The sequence below is a fragment of the Selaginella moellendorffii genome, unplaced genomic scaffold (assembly GCF_000143415.4).
Source record: "Selaginella moellendorffii unplaced genomic scaffold, v1.0 SELMOscaffold_32, whole genome shotgun sequence".
Taxonomy (NCBI): domain Eukaryota; kingdom Viridiplantae; phylum Streptophyta; class Lycopodiopsida; order Selaginellales; family Selaginellaceae; genus Selaginella; species Selaginella moellendorffii.
Genome location: NW_003314293.1, coordinates 414,607 through 433,353, shown reverse-complemented (window position 1 = coordinate 433,353; position 18,747 = coordinate 414,607). Strand labels below are relative to the sequence as shown.

The 18,747-nt window shown below is 48.4% G+C and overlaps 8 protein-coding genes across 20 annotated transcripts; 4 read left to right on the top strand and 4 right to left on the bottom strand.

Annotated features, from left to right (window-relative positions):
- Positions 1–386: 386 nt before the first annotated feature.
- Positions 387–2,373, top strand: LOC9649947 (BTB/POZ and MATH domain-containing protein 1). Its single transcript, XM_002976905.2, has 4 exons — positions 387–941; positions 1,316–1,664; positions 1,710–1,992; positions 2,056–2,373. Exons 1-4 carry the CDS (start codon positions 532–534, stop codon positions 2,253–2,255), a joined length of 1,242 nt encoding a protein of 413 aa, XP_002976951.1. The 5' UTR covers positions 387–531; the 3' UTR covers positions 2,256–2,373.
- LOC9649946 lies at positions 2,345–3,038 on the bottom strand. The gene has a single exon (XM_024681741.1). The coding sequence runs from the start codon at positions 2,924–2,926 to the stop codon at positions 2,390–2,392; it is 537 nt and encodes a 178-aa protein (XP_024537509.1). The 5' UTR covers positions 2,927–3,038; the 3' UTR covers positions 2,345–2,389.
- A 131-nt stretch (positions 3,039–3,169) lies between these two features.
- On the bottom strand, positions 3,170–3,967 carry LOC9638408 (transcription initiation factor TFIID subunit 13). The gene is made up of 5 exons (XM_002976781.2): positions 3,889–3,967; positions 3,786–3,823; positions 3,668–3,727; positions 3,543–3,617; positions 3,170–3,488 (listed from the first exon to the last, which is right to left on the bottom strand). The coding sequence occupies exons 1-5, from the start codon at positions 3,953–3,955 to the stop codon at positions 3,366–3,368; spliced, it is 363 nt and encodes a 120-aa protein (XP_002976827.1). The 5' UTR covers positions 3,956–3,967; the 3' UTR covers positions 3,170–3,365.
- Positions 3,968–3,992: 25 nt separating this feature from the next.
- On the top strand, positions 3,993–9,473 carry LOC9638407. 2 transcript variants are annotated; one of them, XM_024681734.1, is made up of 25 exons: positions 3,993–4,092; positions 4,390–5,333; positions 5,391–5,710; positions 5,766–5,887; positions 5,940–6,034; positions 6,154–6,207; positions 6,265–6,295; positions 6,343–6,379; positions 6,436–6,569; positions 6,621–6,700; positions 6,748–6,930; positions 6,982–7,050; positions 7,101–7,190; positions 7,244–7,319; positions 7,371–7,473; positions 7,524–7,578; positions 7,624–7,797; positions 7,845–7,967; positions 8,018–8,101; positions 8,151–8,323; positions 8,374–8,512; positions 8,570–8,626; positions 8,685–8,768; positions 8,826–8,912; positions 8,973–9,473. In XM_024681734.1, exons 1-24 carry the CDS (start codon positions 4,008–4,010, stop codon positions 8,898–8,900), a joined length of 3,387 nt encoding a protein of 1,128 aa, XP_024537502.1. In that variant the 5' UTR covers positions 3,993–4,007; the 3' UTR covers positions 8,901–8,912; positions 8,973–9,473. The 2 variants fall into 2 exon arrangements, with proteins under 2 accessions (XP_024537502.1, XP_024537501.1); XM_024681733.1 differs by having other exon boundaries at positions 6,748–6,933.
- Positions 8,930–9,988, bottom strand: LOC112348703. Of its 4 annotated transcripts, none has more exons than XM_024681735.1 (3): positions 9,861–9,988; positions 9,204–9,324; positions 8,930–9,153 (listed from the first exon to the last, which is right to left on the bottom strand). In XM_024681735.1, exons 1-3 carry the CDS (start codon positions 9,983–9,985, stop codon positions 9,079–9,081), a joined length of 321 nt encoding a protein of 106 aa, XP_024537503.1. In that variant the 5' UTR covers positions 9,986–9,988; the 3' UTR covers positions 8,930–9,078. The 4 variants fall into 4 exon arrangements, with proteins under 4 accessions (XP_024537503.1, XP_024537507.1, XP_024537505.1 ...); XM_024681739.1 differs by having other exon boundaries at positions 8,930–9,140; XM_024681737.1 differs by having other exon boundaries at positions 9,224–9,324.
- Positions 9,989–15,106: 5,118 nt separating this feature from the next.
- Positions 15,107–16,659, bottom strand: LOC9638406 (TGACG-sequence-specific DNA-binding protein TGA-2.1). 2 transcript variants are annotated; one of them, XM_024681988.1, is made up of 4 exons: positions 16,571–16,659; positions 16,030–16,303; positions 15,567–15,817; positions 15,107–15,516 (listed from the first exon to the last, which is right to left on the bottom strand). In XM_024681988.1, exons 2-4 carry the CDS (start codon positions 16,232–16,234, stop codon positions 15,223–15,225), a joined length of 750 nt encoding a protein of 249 aa, XP_024537756.1. In that variant the 5' UTR covers positions 16,235–16,303; positions 16,571–16,659; the 3' UTR covers positions 15,107–15,222. The 2 variants fall into 2 exon arrangements, with proteins under 2 accessions (XP_024537756.1, XP_002976826.2); XM_002976780.2 differs by lacking the exon at positions 16,571–16,659 and adding an exon at positions 16,435–16,561.
- A 200-nt stretch (positions 16,660–16,859) lies between these two features.
- Positions 16,860–17,949, top strand: LOC112348755. 8 transcript variants are annotated; one of them, XM_024681911.1, is made up of 4 exons: positions 16,860–17,038; positions 17,503–17,597; positions 17,655–17,670; positions 17,761–17,949. In XM_024681911.1, exons 1-4 carry the CDS (start codon positions 16,887–16,889, stop codon positions 17,840–17,842), a joined length of 345 nt encoding a protein of 114 aa, XP_024537679.1. In that variant the 5' UTR covers positions 16,860–16,886; the 3' UTR covers positions 17,843–17,949. The 8 variants fall into 8 exon arrangements, with proteins under 8 accessions (XP_024537679.1, XP_024537677.1, XP_024537678.1 ...); XM_024681909.1 differs by having other exon boundaries at positions 17,757–17,949; XM_024681910.1 differs by having other exon boundaries at positions 17,652–17,670.
- A 55-nt stretch (positions 17,950–18,004) lies between these two features.
- On the top strand, positions 18,005–18,747 carry LOC112348756 (protein NUCLEAR FUSION DEFECTIVE 6, chloroplastic/mitochondrial-like). Its single transcript, XM_024681913.1, has 2 exons — positions 18,005–18,175; positions 18,478–18,747. Exons 1-2 carry the CDS (start codon positions 18,033–18,035, stop codon positions 18,623–18,625), a joined length of 291 nt encoding a protein of 96 aa, XP_024537681.1. The 5' UTR covers positions 18,005–18,032; the 3' UTR covers positions 18,626–18,747.

Genomic DNA, 18,747 nt, shown 5'->3' with positions numbered 1-18,747 from the left:
ATCAAACTCATGTCATTTACTCTGATACTACATATAGCACACCTTATTTCTCTCCTCTTAAATCAATTAAAAAATGGGCAATTACTTAATAAAACCTTAATGGCTATTTTATCCTAATTTTTGAGATTGATTATTTTTGAGATTCACAAAATCTCATCATATGATTATTATAATGACCCTAATCAAAAGATCTATATAATGAAATTCAAATAATTAACATGCATTGATGACATTAAAAATTTATATTGCATAGTATAGCCCTTTTTCCTACGAATAACACAATAAAAAGATCCTACCCTCTAAATGTATTCTCTAGTATATACTCTCTGTTAAAACATTAATATAAAACCACCCCTTTAAGAAAGATATATGTGTTTTAGGGCGTACGCACGGCGGCGCAAGAAACGCGTGCGTGCGCGCGAGGGCTCGCGTTTCTAGGGATTTTGAGCACGCGCGAGACAATCGATCGAGGTACTCTAGGGTTTAACACCATGCGGTTGTGAAGAATCCGGGGGGTGAAATTTCTCGTCCATGGCACGAGATCCGGAGGAGGGAGCCACTGCCGCGGCCAATCCATCCATCGCCGCGTCCTCGCGATCGCGCTCCGTGACCGAGACTGTGAATGGCTCGCATCACTTCACCATCAATGGCTACTCCCTTGCCAAGGGGATGGGCGTTGGCAAGTACATCTCTAGCAACACCTTCTCGGTGGGGAATTACCAGTGGGCGGTTTACTTCTATCCAGACGGCAAGAACACGGAGGACAGCTCCCTCTACGTCTCGGTGTTTATAGCTCTCGCGAGCGAAGGCACGGACGTGAGAGCGCTGTTTGAGCTGACGCTCTTGGATCAGAGTGGCAAAGACAAGCACAAGGTTCACAGCCACTTTGATCGATCGCTCGAGAGTGGTCCTTACACTCTCAAGTATCGAGGGAGTATGTGGTACGTAATTCTTTCGCTTTTCCTTTGGTTTTCTTTCTTGTTCTTGCGTGATCTTTGGTTTGCTAGCTAGCTTGTTTTCTTCCTTGTGACAGTCGGGTCTGGATTCTATGCGTTGTGCGCACTTTATGCCGATTGTAGCGTGACTTAAGTTTTCAGTAGACGACTGCTTGCGTTTTCCTTGGGGTCTGTGCATTAGTCACTTGCTTAGCACGTATTGATCAACGGGAATTTTCCAGCTCCAAGTTGGAATGGATAGCGTCTTTGACAAGGCCGGCATGAAATACTCTCTCTTGCATTCCAGCTCAAGGATTTTCAATTTTCTTTTATCCCCATCCTGACATTTCTAACTCAAGTCAAGCTTTCTCGACTTACAGGGGCTATAAACGTTTTTTTCGCCGGGCGGTGCTAGAGACCTCGGATTATCTGAAAGATGATAGCCTTTCCATCACCTGCACTGTTGGCGTGGTGGTCTCGTCAATGCAGGCTCTGCGTCAGCAAAGTCTGCCAGTGCCAGAGTCGGACATTGGCCGCCACTTTGGAGCACTTTTGGAGTCTGGAGAGGGATCGGACATTACTTTTGAGGTGGACGGAGAGGTGTTCCACGCGCACAAGATGGTCCTGGCGGCTCGATCTCCCGTTTTTCGAGCGCAACTCAACGGGCCTCTCAGTGACTCCAACGTCAAGTTGTTACAACTGGAAGATATCAAGGCTCCGGTTTTCGAGGTATGTAAGCGATTCTAAGCCTCGAACTGATTGACGTTTCTCCAGGCAATGCTTTACTTTATATACAGGGATGCGCTTCCAGATGCGAGTGAGGTGCTGTCCTCGAGCTCTTACTCGTCAACATCTTTGGCCTCTACGATGATGGCTCAACATTTGCTCGCCGCGGCTGATCGCTATGGACTGGACCGGCTGAGGATAGTTTGCGAGGCAAAGCTCTGCGAGGACGTGAGCATAGACACAGTGGCGACGACACTAGCTCTAGCGGAGCAGCACCATGCGACGCAACTCAAGAGAGTTTGCCTCAAGTTTGCCGCTTCCAACTTGGCAGGTTTGATATCTCCATTTTGTTTCTCTTCTTCGACTGAAGTTTCTTTTCGTTTCGTCTTTCTAGCCGTGATCCAAAGCGATGGCTTCGACTACTTGAAGGAGAGCTGCCCGTCATTGCAATCGGAGTTGCTAAGAACAGTGGCTGGAGTGGAAGGAGGCGACGACGACGAACTAAGGCCCGGATCTAAACGAAGGTCCGTATGGACACACTTGGCGGATGGAACCGACGGTACTGGAAGGAGAGTGAGAGTAAAGCAGCCATAGCAAAAACAACGCAACGAACACACACATTTGTAAACGCCCAAAGGCGATATGTTGTAGTATCCATCATCGTGTATGTACACTTGCAAAAGAATTAAAACAAAGAATGCGATCGATTTTATCTATCAATCTCGAGCTCAATTTCGAGCTCTAGTTGCGAGGCGTGAAGCTATGGCCGAGTGATACATGGTGTCGTGCCAGCTCTCAGATTCCCGGAGCTGAGATCTTAGCAGCTTGAATTTCTCTTCTGGTTCTAGCGGAACTTCCCGGCTCGGAGCTTTCCCTGCTTGAATCTCATCGCCAATCTCGTCAGTAGAAGCATCCAAGTCGTAGACCTCTCTGGAGAAATCGAAAAGAGGACTCCACCAAGGACGAGATCTCGCTGCTGTGGAGTTGATCAAGTCGAGAACTTGGGAATCGCTGCGAGAGTGTTGGATAGCTTGCGTGCCACTGGGAGATGTCTCGAGAGCTTGAAAGTGATTCCCCCGAGAGCTTCTGTCGGACTTCATGCTGTGCACTCCATTCGGGAGAGCGAGAACTTGAGAACCTTTGGCTTCATACTTCGAGTCCCTGTATGCTCTGACACCTTTGCTCGACGGAGCTGCCTTTCTGGCGCTGGAATTCACACCCAGAGCGTGAAACGGAACGCTGCTGCTTTTCAGTCCTGCCGCCATGACACAGAAGTCACAAAGAAGAATGAAACCGCTGCTGCTGCTGCTGCTGCTATTGCCTTGCCTCTCACACGAAAGACGCCGCCTCGGACTCTCAGTACGAGTTTTCCGTGAAACTCGTGTCGGCTCGTTTTGTCTTGAAGGATATCCGAAGCACGGATTCGAATGGTGGCATCTCCTCCACCGTGCTGTAATGACAGATTCCTGTCATAACCTGGCCATCCCTACTGCTTCCCACGAAGATGACCAAAAGGACTGTATGAACCAACCATCCGGATCGGTCGACCAATCTATATCCCCGTCTGTATGAATCACCCGGATTCATCTACCTATCTATGTCGAGCTTGAATTGCTTTTACTTTTGTCACTGTCTTCTTCCCTGGACGTATGCTACTTACCGCATAAATTACTGCTACTTGTCGACGAGCTAGCGTCGCCTTCTTCACTGGGTTTCTAGCGCGGCAAGCTTTTGCTCGTCCAGGTCCTCGTTTAGAACTTTCCTGGCACGTTTTAGTTCCTCGTTCATGGACAAGAGCTCTTTCACACGGGCATACTTGCGGATGTCCTGGATCAATAGAAGCTCGATGACCATTTCGCTAAACAAAGATTAAATCGTTACCTTCCGGACGAGAAACATCACGTCTTCTGTTGTGAGCTTTCCTCTCTTCGAGGATACTTCTTGAGCCTTGTGAACCTGGAAAAAATTCTAGTTAGCAAAGGTAAGAAGAAAAAAACGAAGCACACCATATCAGTGATGTATTCGATCATCATGTCCTCCATAAGAGCTACCGATTCTTGAAGAGGCTGTAGGAGTCTTTTACGACGAGCTTAGAGAGATACTAGAACAAGAAAGCGAGCTTACACAAATATCGTCTCCAAATCCATACATCATGAGCCTCACTGCAAAAGCGCGAGCGATCGATCGATACAAAGAAACCGAAAGAGATGAGAAACTCCATGCTTACATTCTTTGCTAAACATTCCGCGCTTGCGCTTGCCGCCTTCCTGCGCTTTGCCTCCCCTCCCTGCCATTGAGCCCAAGAACCCTAAATTCTCTCTCCAATTTGAAGAGCCCTAAAAGGGGATGGATCTAAACGTTAGCCTGGATGCTGCCGCCCGGGCGCGGAAGGGCGAGGCGGCGGCAGCGGCGGGGGCGGCATCGATGTCAGGTGAGAAATGTGCGCTTCTGCGAATGCGCGGCGCTAGACATTCCCTCTCTCGGCTAGATTTTCGAAAATCTTTCTCGCCTAGATTTCTATCTCGATCCAAGAGCCTAGATTCCAGAGATTTCTCGGCTAGATTTTCGAAAATCTTTCGTTTCCTCTCTCGCCTAGATTTTCATCTCGATCCAAGCGCCTGAGATTTCTTGTTTCTTCCATCCCTGTCAGCTAGATTTTAAGAATTATCCTCGGGATTGTCAATTCTATCGATCTGTGCGGAGCTCACAGTGTGATTTTTCTCGCCAGGGATGAGCAATGCCGCCAATGGCGATTCCAGCCATTCCCAGCAGCAGCAGCAATCACAGTGCCAGCTACAGCAGCAGCAGCAGCAGCAGCGCAAGCGCAAGGCCAACCGAGATTCCTGGCCTTTTATGCACGCGATCATGCTGCTCGAGTGCTTCAAGGACGTGTGGACCAAGAGCAACATGGGCAATCTCACCATGGCGCAGTGGACCGAGGTCTCCAACAAGGTGAACGAGTTCTGTGGCATCAGCATGAACGAGCAGCAATGCCGGACCAAGGTGGACAACCTCAAGAAGCGCTACAAGCGCGAGAGGATGAAGTACGCTCCCACTGGCCACACCTCTCCCTGGGAGTTTTACGTGGTGATGAACAAGCTCTTTGGCAACACCACCAAGCTCTCCGCCGCGGGAGCTTCGCCCATCTCTGGACAGCCCGCCGTGGGCGATGGCTGTGGAGAGGATACCGAGGGGAGTGACGAGGAGGACGTCGTGGTTCTTGACAATGGTGGCGACTTGATCTTCAACATCCCGGCCGCGAGCTTGCCTACTACGTCGCCACAGTCCGGGAACTCTTTTGGAAGAGGTGGTCACACTCTTCTTCTCGAGGGTCCTGGGGAGACTGGCCTGGACGCTTCGCCGAGTGAGAACTCAAACGTGGTGGCGGGCCAAGCGGCGGAGACGAGCAGCTACCAGGAGTTCTCGAATGCTGCTGGCTTGAGTCCGCGGCTGGGCTCTGGGAAGAAGATGACGAGGGCGACCAAGAGGAAGCGGGATTCGGGCGTGGGTGTCGCGGCCGGTGATGGATATGGAGACTTGCTCAAAGAGGTGGAGAGGGAGAGGAACGTCGACTGGCAGCGCAGGCTGGCTGAGCTTGCTAAAGTTGATAGGAAGCGTGCTAAGTTGCTTATGCGGTCTCAAGACGGATGCGTGGGATTCAGGAATGGACCTGTAAGTTTCGTTTTTGTTTTTGCCGTTTCCTGCCATATAATGTTTGCGTTTTTTCAGGTGGATGGAGCTCTTGGTGCTCAGCAGGATGGTGACGAGTTTGATGACTTGCTAGATTTCGAGAGGCGGAGGGAGGAACTTAAATGCAAGGATCTCTGCGAGGCCGAACGGAAAGTGGACTTGGCATCCAAGGCATTGTGCGAGGCACAGCAGGAACGGGAACGGCTCGAGAGAGACGTGACTGTCGCAAGGGAAGCTTTCGAGTATAGAAAAGCGGTCGGGACAGGTTTGAAGCTGTCACTGAAGAAGTATTTCGTGGAGAAAATACAGCCCGCCGAGAGAATCAACGCTTCTTTGACGAAGTTCCCATATTACCTGAGGTATATAATCTTATTTCGCGTTGCTGGTATGCTAACTGTTGCAAATTGTGTCCAGTGATGTCACTCGGGATTTCCTGGTTGAGGCGCTGGGATCGTGCCTCGATCAATCTAGACGAGCGAGTCACTTGTCCGGCCTTTGTGCCTCCAGCAATACGATCTTGCTGAATGGTCCACAAAGTAAGCCTCAATGCCAAAGTGAAAACGAACTCTCTGACTTTTTGTGTGAAAGATTCGGAAATGTACCAGGAAATGCTGGTGAAAGCAATTGCTCATGATCAAGGCGTAGCGTTACTAATGCTCGATAGTACAGATCTTGCTCCTCAAGTATGTGCTTGAGGTTCTGGTTCCTTGCCAGAACTTGTATGTCCATCCATCTTCGTTTCTCGTGTATTTTTGTTTTGTTATCAGTCCATTTGACTTACGAGAATTTGTGTTCCTTTCAGGATCACGGTGATGGTTATACTGATGCAGTTGAAGCAGGTGATGATATGTCGAAGGTAACAGTTTGTAATATTGCCTCTGTATTCTACTGAACATGTGGTACACCATTGAAGGTGACGGGCTTCAAAAATGGGTTCAGGAAAGGTAAGAGCTTTTACAATTTGCCTAAATGACATAGATGCTGCTTTCAGGTGATCGTGTCGTAAGCAAAAGGGACGAAAGGCAAAGGTAGCGTTTTTCAGTTTTACGATATTTATTTACTTATTTGTTGAGACTGATTGTAGAGGTCGAGTCATTGCCGTCTCTGAAAGTGTTTCTGGAAAGATTGGGATCCTCTTTGATGCGACGGAGGACGCACTCAAGTTAACAACAAGGTTCGAGGACATTCGAAGAAGTCCTCCCATTGAATGGCATTATGGTAAGCTCGTTTTTTAACTTTACCGAGAATATGTTAACAGCCTTGCTTTAGCGTCTGATTTTGACAAGGATCAATCTGGAAATACAATGTTCCTTGCAGCATGGCAAGCCACTATCAGCGCTTTGTGCGAGGTATCCTGTCTTTTATACTTGGATTTTTTTTCATCTTATTTTTACAGATAAGTAGAAGCGCTAAGCCTTTGATTGTGTACTTCTCGGAACTTGAGCAATGGTTTGAAAGAGCAGTCCCTGTAGCTTGGAAGCAGGAGATCATTCACAATCTACAAAGGCAATTGGACAAAGTGATTGGAAACGTCGCTCTTATTGCCACCTTCACTTCCGATGCAGATGAGCCTCTTTCTGTGGTAACTAGTTATAATTGTCACTCGTTGTCATTTGACAGCTTTTTTCAGGTTAAAAGGAAGAGCTTGAAGAGTATACATAACTTATTCGCCAATGTGGTCGATATTTTTCCTCCAAAGGTATCGTTTACACGACTGTTTAGGCTTGAGCTGATTCTGGCAGCTCATAGGATGATCTAGATTTCTGGAGATGGAAAGCGCTTCTTTTGCAAGACGGTGAGCGTGTTACTGCGAATAAGAATATCCAACTATTACAGAAGGTTCAGGTTTCTATTTTTCGATTCATTTTTTATTTGTTAAAGTGTTTCTTCAGGTTCTGACATCCCACAACCTGGTGTGTTTGGAATTTATCGAGTTTCAAATATGTGACTTCCTTCTCACATACTCGGGTAAGCCGATTCTTCTTTGGAAGGAACGCTGAGGAACTGAAGTTACTACAGAGGCCGAGTACGTTGTAAGTTGGGCAGTGAGCTACGAATATTCAAACTCACAGAATGTTCACGTAGACAAATCGACTGCCAAAACTTCTCTTTCGGCAGGCAGGTACGTGGAAGATTGTGCTGTTTAATCAGATCGATAATGCAGGTTTGCAGCTTGGATAGAGCGCTTCTCAAGCTGAGACGGCTCAAGCATGCGCAAGGTCCTAAGGTATTTGCTTGTATCAAATTTGACTGCTTTTAATTTGTTTGACAGCTAGTAGCAAAAGACGAGTTCGAAGAAGCTGTGTTGTCTACAGTATTGGCGCCAAACGGCGCACCGAAATTTGATGACGTTGGTGCACTTGAGGATGTGAAGAAAATTCTTGGAGAGCATGTTGTGGTGCCCCTCCTGAGACCAGAACATTTTGCCAAGGGAGCGTTGGCATGTGTAAGTCTTGAAAGCTTACGACCTTTGTGTCTCTGACGCCTGGATAGCCTTGCAAAGGTGTACTTTTATATGGACCGCCTGGTACTGGGAAGACTTACTTGACAAAGGCCGTTGCAGCCCAGTCTTCCGCGAACTTATTTTGGCTTAGAGGCAATTCTATTGAGTACAAGGTACCCTTAATAGAGGTTGTGAGTTTGGCACTGAAGCTTCTGTGGTGCAGTGGCTTGAGGATCCGAAGCGGATGACCAGAGCCCTGTTTTCAATTGCACGCAGGCTGGCTCCATCAATTATTTTTCTCGATGAGGTGCATTTCACTTTCATTTTTGTTCTATTCTTGTAAGTGCCGTCATCAGATCGACAGTATTTTCGCTATACAAGCTGGAGAAGCAATGACGAGGTTCAAGTCCGAGTTTATCTATGGATGGGATCGGCTCATGTCAGGAATAGCAGAGTCAGTTGTGGTGATGGCAGCTACATGCCGACCCTTCCATTTGGACGAATCAGTCATTCAAAAGTTCCCGAAAAGGTCTACTTTCAATAGTAAAACGACATTGTTGCTCATCTCTCTGATGGCAGATTGTGCGTGGATCTTCCAGATTTATCAAGCCGTGAAAAAATCCTTGTTGTGCTGCTTGCCAAGGAGGAGATTGAGAATGGCTTCGACTTTAAAGGAGTAGCAGAATTAACTGATGGCTATAGCGCAAATGACTTGAAGGTGTCACTCTTAATCTTAAGTTGTTTGTGATTCAAAACGTTCATTGCTTCCTTTCAGAACTTAACTGTGGCTGCAGCGTATCGGCCTGTTCGAGAAATGCTCGAGTTAGAGAAAGTAAATGACTTGCTTCCAATTTCAATTTACTGTTTCGTGAACTCATCCTCGTTTTCAGGCCAAAAGAAATGCTTTTGGACAGCCACTGCCTCAAGAACTAAGGCCACTTACAACACAGGACTTCGTGAGTACTCTGGAGGAGGTATGCTTCTATACGTCAAGTGTTGTTGTCAAGCGTTTTTTTGACAATCCTCCGCAGGTTAATTTATCTTATAACGCTGGATACCTCGACCAGCTTCGAGAGTGGGATGGACAGTTTGGCAACCGATGGTAGCAGCAAAGCAAGGTACTTAGAAATTTCCGTTTAAAACGAACGAGAAAAATGTGTGCACTTGAATAATTGCAGATAGTTCTTGAGAACAATCATGAGAACAAGATAACTAAACTGATGACAAGTCTAGGCAAAGCTGGCACCACAGGAGGTATTTCTCGTCTTGGTTTCTTTCACTTGATCATGTTGTTGCCACCGACTGCGAATTCTCGAGGCACATCGTCAACCACTTGAGATAGATGCCTGAAACACCCACCTTTGATATTAAAGTGATGGCAACAGTTTCTACCATATCCGAGAACGAACCAAGAGACAGCTGAGATCACCTTCATAGCAGGTTGCGCAGCCCGAGATCCGCGACACCATCCAGCAGTCGGCCGTCGCGCTGTGGAGCGGCCGCATCGACAGAAGCTCCCGCCGGAAGATCCTGCCAGGCAGAGATCGAGATTTGTTACAGGCTCTCAAAGTTGCCACTTGAGAGAGCAACGACGTGTGTAATAGTCATTCATACCAACAAGAGAAAACTCTAATGTAACTTCGCAGTGGAAGAGCACACAAGAGACTTTGATCTCCAAAGAGGCAACAGCAAAGATAAATCGTCACGATACTTCGCAAGCTAATCGGGAAGTTGCCAGAAGAGAAAACTCTAAGCAAGGTAACTTAGAGAGCTTGCGGCAGCACACGAGAAAGCTAGAAAACCTTGCAAAGTTTGAGCAAAAAGAGAAGGGAATGGCAACTAGAATGTAACTCGCGAAGTGGCTGGACGAGAGAATTTGCAACGAGGAGGACAGAAGAATAACGAATGTAACTCGCAAAGTGGCTGGACAAGAGAATTTGCAAAGAGGAGGAGAGAAGAATAACGAATGTACTCGCAAAGTGGCTGGACAAGAGAATTCGCAAAGAGGAGGAGAGATTCGGGATCACAAAGAAGCAAGAACCTGTGACACCCACAAAGGGATTTACCTGGATCTTACTGGATTGCGAGGCGCGGCGCCCGCGAATCCAAATGGCGCCGACCGCCGCGACGCCGACGGCGCCGCCTGGAGAATGCGCCGCCCAAATGCCCGACCCGCCATGCGCGATGCCATATTCTCTCTACCTAGGGTTTAGGGTTCTTGGGTTTAGAGGGCTTTAAGACTAGGACGTGACATCACGCTCATATGAAGCGCTTTTATAAGCGCGGGCGATGGGCGAAGAGAGCGCCAGGGTTTTAGTATGTGGTTCGTCTCTTCGATCTTCGGGACGCTCTTCGCGATGAAGAAGAGAAAGCTCGAGGATTCTCTCGAATCCCAGGTCAGTGTCAATGGCGCGCTCCAACAGCGCCTCCTTGATCAGGATCAGCACTGCAAGGAGCTCCACCGGAGGAATGGGGAACTGGATCAGCAATGTTCTTCGCTCGATCAAGAACTTCGCAAAATCCAGGGTTGTGCGCAGCAATTGCACGAGGAGAATCGGCGTTTACAGTGGCAAATCCAGCGCATCCGCGAGACCAACTCCAGGGCTTTGGAACTCGAGAAGAAGAACACGGAGAGGACGCTATCCATGGCCAGCGAGCTAGAGCGCAAGATCGACGGGCTGGAGCGCCAGATTTCGGAGCAATCTTTCGGGGGATCCTACTCCGATTCGTCCGCGACGCCGACGCTCTTCGAGGCGGCCCTAGCGCAGGCCAACGAGGCGATCCAGAATCTCGCATCGGTTCTTCCATCCCGGTTTCTAGCGGCGTCCTCGGTCGTCTTTGCGCGGCCGCTCCACCGCAAGATCGCCGTCCGCGCAGCGCTGGGCGACGTGTTCTTCGCGGCCTTCGAAGCTGAAACCTTTGGCCTGGATGGCGGCTTCACCGAGTTCCTCGATCCGGAGGAGCTGCGCCGCCGCTACTTCCAGGAGTTCCAAGCTTGTCCCGAGGATCGAGTGGAGGTCTTTGCGGCGGCCAAGATGGAGGAGCTCCGGGGGAAGATCCCCGGCTTCGACGAGGCAAAGCTTGGATCGCAGTTCGAGAAGGTGGCGCTATCGGTGTGGAAGCTCCATCGCTTGGCCTTCTCGTTCTACCCAGCTGCGAGGATTCTGCGCGTAGCGACTGGAAGGAAGATTGAGCCAGCGTTCATGGACAGCGTGATCACCGCGGATGATCTCGAGGAGGACGAGGATGATGAGGAGAGGCTGGCGATCGGTGAGAGCGTGGCGTTTTCGGTGTTGCCGGGGTTCACCATCAGGAAGACGGTGTTTAAGTCGCAAGTCTATCCGGTTCTGGGAAAGATGGTCGTAGCTCCTCCACTGGCGGAAGTGGACGCTCCTCCAGTTGCTGGGAAGGATCATACCGAGAACAGGAAAGTGGAAGATCATCCAGTTGCTGGAAAGGATCATACTGCGAATGGAGAGAACAGTGAAGTGGAAGCTCCTCCAGTTGCTCGAAAGGATCGGAAGAACAGTGAAGTGGAAGCTTGTCCAGTTGCTGGAGAGGATCACACTGCGAATGGGAAGAACAGCAAGGTGGAAGCTCCTCCAGTGGCTGGAAAGGATCATGCTGCGAATGGGGAGAACAGATCGGATGGGATGGCAACTGTTCCAAATGTTGGCGGAGTGAGAACTTTCGCGATGGTAGTGAACGGTATTGATACTGGGAAAATCGAGATTGCGAGCGGACGTAGTATCGCAGGTGGCGAAACGCCATCACGAGTTACTGCTGCTGGAAACCGAGCTCGCGATGCCAATGCTACTGCGACTGGAAACCGAGCTCGCGAAGCGAATGCGACTGCAATTGGAAAAGACGAGCCCAAGCTTGGTATGGTGGAAGCAAGCGAGAAAGACAAGGCTGGTACCCTTGGAGATGCTCCGCTGGTCGAAAATGGATGGACTTTCGGCGATCTTGCCGGAAGTGAGATTGATGATATCGTGAACAACGAGGAAATCCTATACGCTGGGCGTGATGCCTCTCGATGACTCCCTGGCAATTGGAGTTGGAACTTGGTTCTAGCATATGATCAGCAGTTTCATCCAACAATGACACTATGTTTGCCGAGGTGTTACTTTTCTTCAAGAATTCCCCATTGAGACAAAAAAAAAAAAAAAAATGGCGAGCAGGCACCAGTCCCAGGAGCCCCGAATTTAAAGCATAGTTCAAGCTCTTCTGGTTTACCGTATGTGTGGTGAAACGAGAGAGCGCTGAAGGGAAACTATGCTCGAGTTTTAAGCACAAGGCCTGGGCTCTTAACAAGGGCGGGAATCAATGCAAAATGGAGCGACAAGAAACCAATGCCGACAAGAGGAGTTTGAATTCGTTGCAGAATATTCCAAGGGATCTTCAAAACGGACGGCCCAGATCTCATCTATAATTCGCGCGCGAAAACAATTTAAGAAAACTTTGAGCGTAGGGGCTGATCATAGGCTCAGAGAGGATTTGGCCGATGATCTCTTTGCGATCAGTTTCCATGCCACGAACTGTTTCCGGAGATGCCGCAGCGCAGCATTTTTTTTCGAAAACTTTCTAATGCAAATGTATGCAATGGAGGCATTCCACGTAAGGAGTTCTGCGTCTGGATTGCCGATCGGGTAATACCCGTGGCGCAGCGTCCTGATGCTCATCACAATGGCCTCCCAAAACGTGGGACGAACGGGATCATTGCCAAGTGTGGCTTACTGTTCGGAAGGAAGAAAGGCGATCATTCCGCCTGAGAGTTTTGCCAAAAAGAGTGGCCCGGATGAGGCATAGTAATCGCCTCCGCCGCTGTGAATCACAACACTACATGCAAACGAAGATTGCAAGAGAAGTAGCTTCAAGGGGTAAGGCGTCCCATCACGTCGTTTCTCATCACTGCGATCTTCCGCATTTTCGAAAGCTTGTCCAAATTTCTGGTAATCAACGACAGCTTCCTTGGCTGCTTTTTTGGGGGCTGAGCTTACATGGTAAGGTGAAAGGATGGGAACAACATAATATGAGAAACGTGTAGGAAAATCACATAGAAGGAAACGTAAGGCTTCATTCGACCACAATTTGAACTTCCTCAAATGAGCTTGCATCCGGAACCCGGCAAAGGCGCAAGCCTGTGCTGATGTTTGCTGTCCCGGAGAACCTGGAGATGGTGGCAATAGCAACTTCGAATCTGTGGTTAGGAATCTGTGGCACCTTGTCACTCAGTGCTGTAGCCAGAAGAGGATGAACTATGATCCAGCGACGTTCACGCCAATCCACGCGGATCACGTGTCCCTGGGTTCGTCCGCTCATTCTTCTCAATCAACCAAAGAAAAAACAAGCAATTTGCCAAAAGGAATTCGTCACCTCAGAAATTTTACATGTGAGACTGGGCTAGTTCCAGAGCCCGGGGCAAACATAGCCTCACGTCTCAACTTCTGGAATCGCTCAAGAGAGTGGCATGACTCGAAAGAATATCGAGCAAGTGTTTTGGGAAGCGCATGAAGGAGGCTGTCATGAACCTAGAAAGTTAGCCTGTTCACTGAAATAATCACAAAACTTGCTTGAGCATCGGAGTTTTGAAGTACCTCACTGTTTTCGCTTGCTTGTTCGTGTGCTCCCCTTGTGTTCTTTCTTTGTGCTATTGGCATCCTTCCGAGCTGCGCTACAGAATGGAAGTGTTCTGCAAGAGAATCATGGGACAGAAATGTGTCGATTCTTGAAACTTCTGCACGCGCATTCCTCGAGTTACATAGTGTGCAGAAGTTTCAAGATCAAAGCCAACGGAAAAGAAAAATCTCAATGGCGAGTTCTATTCCAAAATGAAGCAAAGAATGAACAAGCGGCACTCGACAATCCATCATGCTGGGAGGTTGCTGCTGCTTTGGTTGCTCGCAAAAAGCAGAGAGGTGCCAATGTCACATCAGAGTCTTGATCGGTCGCTAGGCAAGAAAACCGATGGGAACAGCTCCAGTGAATCTGAGGGCAATAGCGCCCTCAGATCCACTGGAGCTGCGTCCATCCATTTTCTTGCCTAGCGACGATATGCTCCACTATGCTTTTCCTGATAGAGACTGATATAGCATTGGCGACCGATCCCAGTGCGCATCACGACGTTCGTTGGAGATGTTGGTGATGGCAGTGGCATTCACGAAACTCACCACCTGTGCAAGACAACAAAACGGCCACACAATCAGTCCCAAGAGCATAACTATGAGCCATGTAGCTCTCACCCAGAACCTAAACCAAACTTGTGACATGGGGACAAGTCAAGCAAAAAAAGCTAGACGCTCGAGAAGAACCCACAGAACCTTGGAAACGATTGCGAGAGGATGGGGTTAAAAGCTCCAAGGAAGTTCCAGGGCGTTGGGCGGCTCGAGTGACAAGACAAGCAGGCACTATAGCCAAGGAATTTGAATTTGAAATGTTGATCGTTGCAAGATATTCCAATGGATGGACAGTTCAGATCTGAGCCTAGCTTGTTTTTCTGTTCCTCCGCGCGAAAACAATTTAATTAAGGCTTTGGCAAAGGTACCATCCTTCCTAATGGCAAACTCTCCCGCCGGGAATTCGTCTCTTTCAGTCTACAGCTCACCATGGGCTGATCGGACACATTTGGTAGATGATCTCTTGGTCGAGATGCCCCAGATTTACACAGGGAGGGAATCTAGACCGATGAGAGGAACTGTTTCTGGAGATACGGTGCATTGCATTCTAAAGCTTGCTAAGTCAACTGTATGCAATGCATGGCTGTCCAAGTCCAGCTCCAAAGGTCACACAGCGAACCATGAACTTTAAGGTTCTACCTGATAAACTGAAATGTGGACAAGTTGTTTAAGATGCTGAAGAGATCACAGATGAGAAACGACGTGATGGGATGCTTTCGCAACACCCCATACCTCGGTGATGTCAAAGAGCTGACAAGCCAGACCCAGTAGCTTGCAAGTGGAGCACCAGGTTGCCGGGAAGGCCTTAAGGCCCTCCACTGCGCTCTCCAGCTATGTTGCTTCCCTCGTGAAAGTTATCAGCTTTCGGCTCTAGAGGAAGTGGAAGTCCATACTATGGAGGAATTCTTTGTTACAACTCCTGACCAAGAGGGAACTGTGTGATACAGACAAATTTACTGCAAGCATCCAGGTATGTGAGTTCTCCTTTCAAGTGTTGTGCACAAGATCAAAGAGCATATCCCTGTCCATGAAACCTTTTTAAGTTCTTACATTCTTGCATAGAAATTCTCTTCAAGAATTATGCAACACTTTGGAATGTTTTGAGGAGCTCTCCCACTATAAATTTAAATTACTCTGTATAGATTTTCTATTAGATTAATCACATGATAACAGATTAAAACTAACAATGACCTAAATACACTTTATTATTTGCACACACACAGGGGTCATTGGTCATTCTGTTTTTGGGGAATCATTTGCGAGGACACGATGTTGTGGGTGGTGTGGCTGAATTTAAGGAGCGCATCGCAAACGCGACCTCAAAAGCGACGATGCTACATTGCGCTGCTTGGATGGGAGCCAGCACAGAGTGGAGCTCAAGCAGCGTCTTGATGCGAAGCTGGTCGGCCCGCTTTAAAACATCGCGAAGGCTAGAGATTTTAGAATGGAGCGTCTCCTTGAGCTTGGAGGAGCTGGACGACGATCCCTCCGCTCCTTCGTCATCCTTCAAGAGATCAGTCACCACGTCCTGATCCGCCAGCATCATCTGCAAAGATCAAACGAACACTTGAGGGAAAACCGAAGTGCTTAGCTCACCTGGACAGTCGCGAGTTCTTCCGTGAGATCCTTCTCGGCTTGGCTCGTAAGATCCCGGAAAGTCTGGAGCTGGGAGAGCTGTTCTTCGCTGAGAGCTGGGACTGATCCCCCCAAAGTTCCTGGATCGGTGATGTTCAAGTTGAGGCCCTGGTTCTTGAGTCCCATGACCGAGAAAACCAGCGAGATCGCAGCTGATGGCCTCCAAGCACCCATCCACATAAACGCTGCCTCTAGCGGTGAGATGCCTCGACCTGTACAGTGTGTCTCTCAGTATAGATACGGAACTCATACAGTATGGGGAGTGATGGTGAATGATCCCATCAGAGAACCTGGCAAGAAGGAGCTAGACCATTCAAACAGAAGAGAATGAGATCCCAGAAAGCAGGCAAAAAAATCTAGCTCTTGTTTTTCTATCGTTTTTTATTCAAAAAGGAAAAGTGCAAAGATCTATAGCGAATCATACCTGAAAGTATTTCAAGAACAGTGTTGGAGTTTTCGTAGCGGTGAGGGTCCTCGTAGTTGGAGATGGTAGTGTTGAGGATCCTTTTCACTTCGCATTTGATCCTCCTCTCGATCAAGCTGGAGCTGTGGAGCAGAGCTCGGAGGTCCTTCATCTGGATCTTGAGCTCGTCCCAGGCACCGCCACTGCTGCTACTCGCCGACGCCATTTTTTTTTTCTCAAATCCAGGAAGTAAAGTTGTACTCAGTCGATCGAGATCACCAAAGTCCGGAGTTCTCTGCATTGCTTCCAAATCAGTACTTCTTTTGCCAATGATCCGAAAGAACAAGCAATGATCCACAAGAAAAAATACGACAAATATTTGAGAATGCAAGCATTAGAGTTCCAATATCCCGGAAGAAAACACACCGATAGAATGGCGATCTGTGGATGATTCAAACCACGATTCAAACCAAAGCATAGGAGATCCAAATGCGAGGCAGCCATCGAAGATTTCATAGCAGAAAAACCATCTCAAGAATGGAGGAAATATGATCAAACTTACAATCGCGCTCAACGCACTGCCAAGGATTTGTTGCCAGGTGCCCTAAAGCCTCGCTTCTATACGCTGAAAACCATTAAGCACTAATACACGCTTTTCAGTGACGTGTGAGATATTTGCCGGGCAAACACGTGGAAAGTTCCAAATATCTTCAAGATCTTTACAAGACACGTGTTGCTCTCGGCGATTGTCAAGCATGGCACGTGTCCGATGCCGAGGATTGGGCCACGCGTCTGCCAGAACAAAGATATTCGAACCGGGAACCGGCGGGAGGATATTCTAGGGCATCTGGAGAAGCCCTAAACCCTAGCTAGGGATTATGGCTGCCAGGAGCGCGGGGCGCTTTGCGCGCAGGGCATTCTTCAATGCCGCTGCGCCGCGGCCGGCGGCCAGGCCCGCGCAGCCGCAGCCGGGGTTTGGATTCGCTAGTTCCAGGAGCGGCGCGCGCATTGCTCGCTTGCAATCGTCCGGGTAAGAATCGCTTTGGATTGATTCTAGAGTAGATGGCAGGGAAGGCGTCTTTCTTGCTGGAATTGTCGCATTTCTGGTGCTGCATTGTTCTAGATTGGGATTTTGCAGTACAAGTACGAGGAATGGTCTTCTAGTTAGGTTTTTGCATGTCACAGTGCATGATTTTGTTCTTTGTCTCGGTGGCTTTCCTTTTTGGGGGTGAATTATGGAATGCTTGTGCTGGAATGATTTTGCACAAGTTTAGTTCTACTTGGTGTTCTAGAATCCAGAGATTTCTGTGATGATTTTATTCTTTGTCTCGGTGGCATACTTTCCTGAGGGGTGTCACTCTGCGATGGACACGCCGCCATTGTTTTTGGGTTTTGGAGGCTTAGCTAAGCAGCACTGAAGCTCTCCCGTCATTGTAGATAACATTGACGGGGAAAGTGGACTGAAAAACTTTGTTTTTGCGGGTATGTCTCCAGGTTGCGCCGCGAGGTGCTGACAATGCAGCCGATGCACTCGGTGACGGCAAACGCGTGGCTTGTTTCGAGGATTTCGGAGATACTTGTCGACGCAGGTGTGTACGAATCTGTGCTCACCATAGACTCTGAAAAAAAAAAAAGTTTTGCAGCAGAGTTCCTCCAAAGCAGGTTTGCCTGGCTTGCATGTTCTTGAGGATTTCATATTTTTTTTCCGCCCCCCGGGAAAGAAAGCGTGTTTTAACTGTGGTCTTCAGACAGAGTGCTGCAGCGTGTCCAAATTCCACGTCCCATCACTACGGGAGCAAGAACGAACTCGACACAAGAAAGAAGAAATCGCTGAGAAACGAGTGAAGGAAAAATCGCCGCCATGAAATCTTTCTGCAAAGTTATTGTTCTTGAACCAAAGAAACAAAGACGCAAAGAATTTGCGCTCTCGAATATTCTTTCCGTATATGGGTATATCCCTCGCGGTAGATATTCTTGCGAATGTTCCTTGTGGCTCAAACCCTAAACCCTAATGGTTTGGGTGTATGGCAGCGAGGACGGGCTTCGCGAGGAGGGCTTTCTTCAATGCGGCGCAGCGCCGCCCCGCCGCCGCCCCGCGGCCGCCTCCGCCATTGGGATTCGCCGCTCCCAGGCGGGGCAGCCTCGCCAATCGAATGAATTCGCCAGTGTAAGTTCCAACCCAGGGTGAAATTTCTCCTTTCCCGCATTTGGATGCAATGCTGCATTTTTTGGTTTCTTTCTCTCTCATACGGTTTTCTTTGGTAAAGCTTGTTTCGTTCTTTTCCTTTGCGTTTCGAGTTGATTAGTGGTCTCGTTTTTCCTGATCGTTTGGTTTTCTTCATGCTTGGTTCGTGTTTTGGTCGATTTTTCTGTCAGCGCAGCGTTGCATGCATTGTTTGATAAATCTTGTTTATGGTCATCGAATCGCAACTCTCACACAAGGATTTTTTTATTTCTTGGGTAATGCAGGCTGCGGCGAGAGGTTTCCACAATGCTCCCGTTCCATTCCGCCACCGCGAAAGCGTGGCTGGTGTCGAGGATTTCTGATATTCCAGTCGACGCGGGGGTGTTTAGAACGGTCCTCAAGATGTTCCAGGTGGAAGAATGTAGTGCTTAAATCGGCTACAACACACAAAAAAAAGAAGGAAAAATCACGAAGAAAAACGAGAAAAAAGACTCGAGAAACGCGAGGAACGAAGAACTTTGCTGCTGATTAAATTGATGGAATTAATTATTGCC